The sequence below is a fragment of the Phaseolus vulgaris genome, chromosome 3, assembly GCF_051622355.1.
Source record: "Phaseolus vulgaris cultivar YP4 chromosome 3, ASM5162235v1, whole genome shotgun sequence".
Taxonomy (NCBI): domain Eukaryota; kingdom Viridiplantae; phylum Streptophyta; class Magnoliopsida; order Fabales; family Fabaceae; genus Phaseolus; species Phaseolus vulgaris.
The window spans coordinates 13,166,520-13,175,636 of record NC_143500.1 but is presented as its reverse complement, the minus strand read 5'-3'; the positions used below and the strand labels follow the sequence as shown (position 1 = coordinate 13,175,636).

Sequence of the window (9,117 nt, the reverse complement as noted above, 5' to 3'; positions counted from 1 at the left end):
CGGTGATACTGGCAATGTTTAGCGGTATCTGCATTTGGTGGTGTTTGATACCGTTTTAGTGTCGGTATTAACTTCGTTTGCAATGCTTCATCTAGGGCTCGCCCCCTGGGAACGGTTAAAGGGGTGTAACTGTTGAACCTGGGAATTCGACCTCCTCGATTTCGGTCGGACCTTGGAGTGGTCCGGACGGTCTGTCTTAATTTCTTTTTCTTTACTTGGAGTTTGATCCTTGAGGACCCCGGATCCGGCGGCTTTGAACCGTTGGTGATAGTCAATGTGTTCCTCGATTTGCATGAATTTGGTTGCCCGAGTACGAAGCTCTTCCATGTCTTGGGGTGGTTTCTTGATGAGACTTTCAGTAAACCGACTCGGCCGGATGGCCGAGACCAAGTGGTGTAATGCAACGTCTTGTTTGAGCAATCGAATATTCATGCATGCTTTGTTGAACCTATCTAAGAAGGTTCTGAGAGATTCACCTTTCTCTTGTTGCACTGCTAGGAGAGACATGGAAGACATGTGATGCGGTCGGCTTGTGGCGTACTGAGTAGAAAACTTTGCGGCTAAGACATCAAAGTCATCTATTGAATTTTGAGGCAACCACGTAAACCAAGTGAGAGGTTCTCCCTGAAGTGACGTGGGAAATACCTTACACCATACATTATTGTCCGTGGTATACAAAGTCATATGCATTTTGTAAACGTTTAAGTGCTCGTCTGGGTCAGTTGAGTCGTCATAAAGCTTGATGGTAAGGCCCCTCCACTTATCAGGAAGTGGTGCAATAATAATTTCGTCTGTAAAAGGATGACCCCTTTTATTTACCTTTCTTTCAAGGGTTCCAAATCTAGAACTATGAGGATTGGTGTTGGTCAGTGTGGGTGCACAAGAAGCAGTTCGGTCGGTCGTATGTGATTGGCCTTCTCATTCGGGATTATCTACCTGTTTCTGGAGTCGTGTGTTTTGTTCTCTTAATAGGGCAATTTCCTCTTCTTGCCGGCGTCTATCTTCTTCATGTTGGCGGCGGTCTTCAGTCCCCTTTTGCCGTAATTCATCCATTTGAGCTTGGAGGGTTTGGATCATAGCCATATGTTCTTCCATAACGTTGTTGTTGTTCCTAGTTGCAACCATTAAGCCTTAATAATCGAAATATTACCTCGGCCCCACGGTGGGCGCCAATTGTACCTGACTGGAGGGATGGGGCCCAGGCACGATTACTTGGCGTAGTACAATTGTTGACGTGTTGATCTTTCTCTTCTTCTGTCGGTCGTTCGTTCCCTCTTGGTGTCTCCTTCGGTCGGGTGGGGGAGGATACCTGCGAAGGCACTCCGACGCTCAAGTGAGTGAGAGATTCTAAATGTGATTCGAGTGGGTGAAAAAACGTACCTTTCTTTGGTTTGAGCGCAGTATTTATAGGACTGCCTAGTGGGCTTTCTATCCCTTGGGCTCAGGATGGTCATGGATAGGTTTTGCAATGTATGCACCGAAATATTTGGGGAACATATATTTTCTAAGCACGTTCTCCTTGTTTTTCGGAGGTGTATCTTAACCACCTTAGTTTGTTGTGTAAATGCTATTTATTATGCATTCGGTCAGTCGGGCCTATATGTTCGTCTGACGCCTACCAGTACAAATCCTACTTGCTAAACGTGTAATTTTTTATTTTTTTATTTATAAAACACTTATTTTAAATTTAAATAAACAAATTCTTAATTATTTTCCCGTTTTGTTCGCTTTGCAAACAATACCAAATAATAAAAGAAAAAATTCTCATTTTTTCATTCTTTGTAACCTTCTTGTCTTCAACATATACAATCATATTTTGAAACAGTAAAATATAGTTATGACACCTCTTTCAATAAAAAGTTAAACCTTCAAATATTAGTCATTTTGTCTTTAAAAAAATATATTTTGAATTTTATAATATGGAAATGTATTTTTTTTATTTACACTTCTCATATTGTAAGATTTTAGAGATATTTTTAGATCTATAAATACTTTTTAGATTTTACAATATAGAATATATTTTTTCTTTAATCCAAAAGGTATTCTTGCATCTAATATACTTTTTAAATTTTATAATCCAAAAATATCTTTTAGATTCCATAATTCATTATGTTCCTTTTAAAGAAATTATAGAATCTGAAATATACTCTCAATCTAAAAATACCTTACAAATTTTATAATTCAAATTTTTTCTCAATCATAAATTCCAAAATGAAAAATATAAATACAATAAAAAATATTTTTAATATTTAAAAAAAAAATATGGGATGAGTGTACATGTTCAAACAAATCATTCTATAAACTTATTCCAAACAACTTTTTTTTCTTCTCTAAATTATCTCTATTATTTATTACTACTACACCATATAATATATTTCAAACATTTAAGAGGAGTTATATAAAGTCAAAATAGGTGTAAATTTAAAAAAAAAACTGTAATGCAACTTACTTTACTATTTTAATATAAAAAAACCCATCAAAACAAATTGTGATATGTCTTCAAGGTCTTAACAAATCTTATAAATTTAAGAATTTAATCCAATAATAAAAAAAACTTTAATTATAACAAATGACTGGAACATAGTGAGAATTGTAAGTTAAGAACTTGAATCTTATATAAAATCTTGAGTATTTAAAATAAAAGAAATATTTTTCAATCTAAACATCATATATTTTGACCGTTGAAGGAAAATAATTGTCAAAGTGATATACACAAAAAAAAGTTATAACTTTTATTCACATGAAAATTTTATTTATTGTGTTCAATAATATTATTTTTAAAATTTAATTATAATAATTAATTCATTTTAAAATATTACAATATCTTTTTCATTTAATTATAATGTTATCTTTTGTTCATGTAGTTATAACCACATTAAATTGATATTTAATTATGATAATTAAAGTGTTGAAACGACGTCGGATAAACGGCAAACGCACAACAACCACACCCAGCAGAAACCTGGTCCACAAATTTCTGCGCCAGTTGTTCACACGTTAGGCCAATAACTTACTTCCACGTGGCATCTACCTAACCTACGTGGACCCTCCCCACTCAACCTGTGCCACCAATTTTATTCCTTCAAGTTTGGCAACTTTCAACGAATGCTGTTTCTATGACTTTTCCTTTTATCATTTTTATTTTTGGATTCTTCTCTAATTCAACAAAATGATATCAAAATTTTTATTTATTGTTAATTAACTATTTATATACATAAAATTAGAGGGGAATAATAAGGTTTAAACTTATAATTTTGTGTAAATTATCTCAAATCCTCTGGTTAATATGATCCTCCTAATGAGTTGGGTAATGATATACTTAAGTATAAGACAATTTTAATTTAGTATAATAGCACGTATATTTATTTAATTAAATGTTTAAAAGTATTATTGATGTATCAAATGGATTTTTGTTATCTAAATATTTATTAATACACAATACACATGCTCATATTTTTTTAATAATGATAAACAAATAAAACATAAGTAAAATGGTATAGAAATTATAAAATACCTTACACCAATAACAAACATTTTTAGAACAAGACTTATAAAAATAATCCAAGGAAGTGTTTCTCTTCAAGAAGCAATTTCTTGAAGGAAGCTTTTTTTACTCAAATTACTACAAACATATAACTATTAGTTTCTCAGTTTCTCTTTAATTGTCCATTTTTTTACGAAAAAATGTTCCTTTTGAAGTTATGTTTTAAATTTTAAAATAAAATAATTATTTTTCAATTATATTCTTAATTTTAATAATATGAAAAGAGGAAAATTAGTTATTAAACAGAGAAATGGAGAAAAAAAAATTATAATGATACATAAATATACATTGAAATAAGAAAAACTAAAAAAATGTATAGTCACTTAAAATTACATTAAAAACAAAAATTAATATGATAATGAATATTATAAAATAACATAGAGTATCTAATTTAATAGCCATTATTAGTTAATGTAGTAGGCCTGGATAATTATATTTATTTTTTTAATTCAATATACATGCTGGTTATTACAAGTTTTTACTATATCATATCAACTAAAAAAAATCATACCTTGATTATAAAATTCAATTAAAAATTAGTATTGATATATTTTTAAAATGATTGTCATAAAAGTTAAAATATTTATTAAATATAATAATTTGTAAACAGTATGGTTTTTAAAATAATTATTATAAAAAATATAATCAATTAAAAACCATGTGATAATTTTTAAGATATTAATATAAAAATTAATGAAGTATATATGGGAATTTATATTGAATAAGCCTATAATAGGAAAGTCCATTATAATTTTTACTCAGTCAATTTATAACTATACTCTTATATTTTTTTACAATGGTTTTAGTTGTAATAATTAATAATTAATATATCATCATAAAACTACCAAAGTAATATGGTAATTTATGATTGAATAAGCATAAAGTAAGAAAGTTCATTATAATTTTATTCTATGAAATTATAATTATACTGTTGTATTTTACGAAAATGATTTTAGCTAACAAGTTATTCTGTCATAAATTATAATAACTAATATATTTAATATTAATACTTTACGTGAGAAATAGGACGATTGCATTAATTATAAGAAGCGAGAAAAGTGTATAACTTCTTTCTGCAATCTTAAAGAAGTAAAATTAGAGGTTTTGTGAAGGTATGTGTCTTCCAAATAATTTTCCTCGTTTCAACGTTGTTGTATTTGTTTGATTAACCTCTGCATGTTGTTGTCACTGTCACTTTTTCTACGTGACATAGGTGTTGGAATGGTGGTGTGATAGTGACCTGAGGCAGAGATATTTATGCTATGGGGACTTGTATGTCAAAGACTGATACGTGTGCAGGAGGGAGGTTGTGTTTTTGCAAGAAGAAGACTATGAAGAAACAAGATGAACTCAGAAAAAAAGTGTTTTCTCAGTTGTCCAATGGTTCATTCAACAAGGTTGATAATATGCCTGAGCCAGAGCCAGAGACTGCGCCTGGCTTTGCCAACCCCATTTCCCAAGGTTCATATTTTTTTATTAAGCATTTCTCTGATTTGGTTTTGTTTTTATCTTCTTCTGGATTGTGTTATGTTTTAAAGCCGCATTTTGCATTTTTGCTATTTGCTTTTATGCTATTGTTATAGGAAACGTTGTAATGTGAGCATGTGTTAGAGTGGTTATGCCATGTGGAAAAGCTGAGATAATTGTTGATTGTTTTAACAGGTATAACGGTTTAGTCAGTATTTAGTTTTATGTTTTCACATATTCTGAAGCAATTGAGCTTGAGTGAGTGAAATAGTTGGATTGGCATTCAACATGGATCTAAATGGAGGTTCTAACAAGCCTTGAATCACTCGAGTAGACAGATTTTAGAAATTGGCTAAAATTTGCCTCTTAAGCTTAGAAGTTTGTGGCAATTGTGTTTGATTGTAATTTTTAAGTTCTGATTATATATGAATAACTGTCTGGGAGGTTGTGGTGGGAATAGATCATGTAGTTAAAATTGAAGTTAAAACTGAAGCATACTGAATCAGTGTTCGTTCATAACTCACAACCCAAATAATGTAAGCATCGGTGTTTGTGCTATGGTAGAATGATTAAACTAATATTTTCTTCCGTAAAGCAGGTGTTGAAATCTAATTGCAAACTAAGTATTGGTTCATGTTTAATTTGTATGGCAGATGGAATTGTTGAGGAGGCATGGTTTGATTCAGTTGGATTATTTGACTCAGACTGCGATGATGATTACCAGAGTGTTCCTGATGGTATGATTTGGCGTATATTAACTTTTGATGTATTAGTTAAATCACTTTAATGCATTGTACATGATCATATTTTTCAATATATGATTAAATACAATTTATTTATGCAGATTTTATATCTCTAAAGGGAACTGAATCAAACCGTGGAGTTTTAAAAGATCAGGTGCATGAACCAGGAGAGCTATCAAAAGGACATTCAGCACATAACTCTGAAGGTGTAACAAATTCACAGACTAAGTCTTATGATGTAGATATCACGGATTCTAAATTTAAACGAGAGGGAAGTGTAAATGAAGCACTGGAAGCCGTTTTTCTTGATGAATTTTCCATAGTGGATGAGAACTCCAAAAGGGATGATGAAGATTTGGACAATTGCGGCATTCTTCCAAACAATTGTTTGTCATGTCTTTCATCTGTTGATCAGAGATCATTATGTTCTAGTCCTAATACTAGGAAGAGGGATCCTACAAAACATTCTTTTAAATGGAATGGGAATGCTACTCTATGTGAGTTCAAGCTCTCGAACAAAATTCTTATCCTTAATGATCTTTGTCACTGAAATGGACTGGTCAAGCATTGGGATTCTATTGTTTGATATATATGTGTACACAAATGCCTTAATAGTTTGTAACTACACGGTTAAAATTTAGACTACATATCCACAGGCAGAATTATGTTTGGCTTGCCCTTACTTTTTTAATAAAACATTTTTATGGCAGGGAGTAGAAGAAAGAATTTTCTTCAAACCGTGATGTATATCACCCCTTTTGAGTTGATCTACTAGTTATGATTTTGCTCTGCATTTTGTCATATAGAATGTTGAGTTAGGACTTGTATGTTTGACCTTTTTAATGAAAGAGTAGTTTTTAAATTAGAAAAGAAAATATCTTAAATCTCTTGATAACTGGATAGATTTTACAAAAGGAAGCAGAATCCATTAAAAAACAATTCAGTAAGGATAGAACCATTCTTTATCAAAGTTCACTGTGTAGCATTCATGCTAATTTGAATTGTTGAAGATTACACAGTTCTAAATTCAACTTTTATGATATGTTATGATTTCAAAATGCATCCTTATTTACTAAGCACAATGCATCTTATTATGAAACAATGAGTGTATATCCTTATGTTTCTTTTCTTTTTATGGTTTTCAGTTTCATCGAAGACACTTCTACTAAGACCACTAGCTGGTTATCAGGTACCCTTTTGTCCAGTTGAGAAGAGAATGCTTGATTCTTGGTCACAAATTGACCCCAGCACTTTTAAAGTTCGAGGAGCAAATTATTTGAAGTAAGATTAAGATTCTATTTGCAATTTGTTTCAAGAACACATTATTGTACACAAATGCCTTCATTTAAATCACAGTTAAAATGTATCCATAGACAAAAATACGTTTGACTTGGACTTATTTATTTTGACAAAAAATATCATTTTTATGGCAGGGATAAGAAGAAAGTATTTGCTTCAAACTGTTCTGCATATTACCCATTTGGTGTTGATGTATTCTTATCCCCACGAAAAATAGACCATATAGCCAGGTTTGTGGAACTTCCTCTGGCGAGTCCTTTTGGGAAACTTCCACCCCTGCTTGTAGTAAATGTTCAGGTACTCATAATTTTCTTCCCCTTTTTGCTGAGACTTGTTCTAGTAGTAACTGTGGATTTGTTTTACACAAACATCCAATAACAACTGACCATTTAACTGCATCACTCTATTTATTAATATGAAGTGGTGACAAAATGAATCCATATTAGATGTCTGTACATGTTTTAAACTGAAAGTGTAAATGAATTAAATTCTCTTTCAATATGCTGTAATCTAATATTTTGGGTGCATGGTCTTATACTCTTATTTTGTGGATTTCAGATTCCTCTTTACCCTGCCTCACTTTTTCAAGGTGAAGCTGATGGGGAAGGAATGAGTTTTGTGATGTACTTCAAACTTTCAGAAAGTTACTCCAAAGATCTTCCGTTGAATTTTCAAGAAAACATCAGAGTATGATGGGTCCTTAACGCAGTTAATTTATCACTAATAGCGTAGTGTAAATTCTGCCAAAGTGTGCATTGTGTAATGTTGATGACTTTCTGTTCTGCTGGAAGTAACGTCGTTTTCATGCCTTTCTACAGAGGTTGATGGACGATGAAGTTGAAACAGTAAAGACTTTTCTAGGAGATGCAATTGTTCCCTTCAGGGAAAGATTGAAAATTTTAGGTCGTGTTGTCAACCCAGAAGATCTTCATTTAAGTGCAGCAGAACGGAAGCTTTTGCAGTCTTACAATGAGAAACCTTTTCTCTCACGGCCGCAACATGAGTTTTACACAGTAAGCTTCAGTGCCCCTTACTATGGTTTCTTTCAATAGACCTATACCTAATGCTGAGAATGAGCAATATCTGAAATTTCTCTATTATGGTTTCTTTCAGTAGACCTATAGTATAACGCTTTTCTCATATTTCTTAACAATAACATCTTGGATATTTCCAGTGAACAGTGAATGCTTTCTGTTGTTATGTTAATTGATAAAAAATGTCTCATCAAGCAGTTGATTTTCAAACGCGATCATCAATCGAGAAAAATAGACTGTGAATCACTACTTAGACTTAAAAGTGGAAATAAAATTCCCATTTTATTGGTTATGTCTTTGTAGGACCTATATCTTAGGACCACAATTATGGTGGTGTCATTTCATTTGCAAGACATAATATGCACATGCAGTACTTTATTTACCAATATTTTGCAAAAACTAACCAATATGATATTTGTGGCAGGGAGAAAATTACTTTGAGATTGATTTGGACATGCATAGGTTCAGTTATATCTCCAGGAAAGGTTTCGATGCTTTCTTGGACAGATTAAAGAACTGTATTCTAGATGTTGGTCTAACTATTCAGGCAAGTAGTTTTTCTATTGTCAAGTCAAATGTATTTGCTGCTTATTTTCCACTTAATTACTAATAATTTTTCTTATATTTGCATCACAATTCAGGGGAACAAAGCAGAGGAGCTGCCAGAGCAGGTTTTGTGTTGTATTAGGCTAAACAGTATAGATTATATGAATTACCCGCAACTGGGGCTAACTGAGGATTCCCTCTAATAACATACTTGCAAAACATTTGGTAACATTTTTTATGATCAGTAATGGTCATTTCAAGATGGGTTTCAGTGTCACTTTTTTTTTTTTATTTTGCTTGGAGTTTAATATCTTATCACAAATGATAGGAAATAAGCGTGTGATGATGGAAATTTATAGCATACTTGTATAGTGGCAAGACCAGGTTCAAGGAAATGTCATTGACACAACAATTCAAATAGGGACCTACCTAACCTACTTAAATAACGACAAGAGGGTCCACAGTCTCCATATGCAAACAAATT

At 32.0% G+C, this 9,117-nt stretch overlaps 1 protein-coding gene across 2 annotated transcripts; it reads left to right on the top strand.

Annotated features, from left to right (window-relative positions):
* Positions 1–4,577: 4,577 nt before the first annotated feature.
* LOC137806638 (uncharacterized) lies at positions 4,578–8,893 on the top strand. 2 transcript variants are annotated; one of them, XM_068606852.2, is made up of 10 exons: positions 4,578–4,656; positions 4,758–5,005; positions 5,665–5,748; positions 5,856–6,251; positions 6,900–7,035; positions 7,188–7,350; positions 7,612–7,740; positions 7,872–8,066; positions 8,512–8,634; positions 8,729–8,893. In XM_068606852.2, exons 2-10 carry the CDS (start codon positions 4,807–4,809, stop codon positions 8,834–8,836), a joined length of 1,533 nt encoding a protein of 510 aa, XP_068462953.1. In that variant the 5' UTR covers positions 4,578–4,656; positions 4,758–4,806; the 3' UTR covers positions 8,837–8,893. The 2 variants fall into 2 exon arrangements, with proteins under 2 accessions (XP_068462953.1, XP_090156679.1); XM_090300553.1 differs by lacking the exon at positions 4,578–4,656 and having other exon boundaries at positions 4,707–5,005.
* Positions 8,894–9,117: the final 224 nt, after the last annotated feature.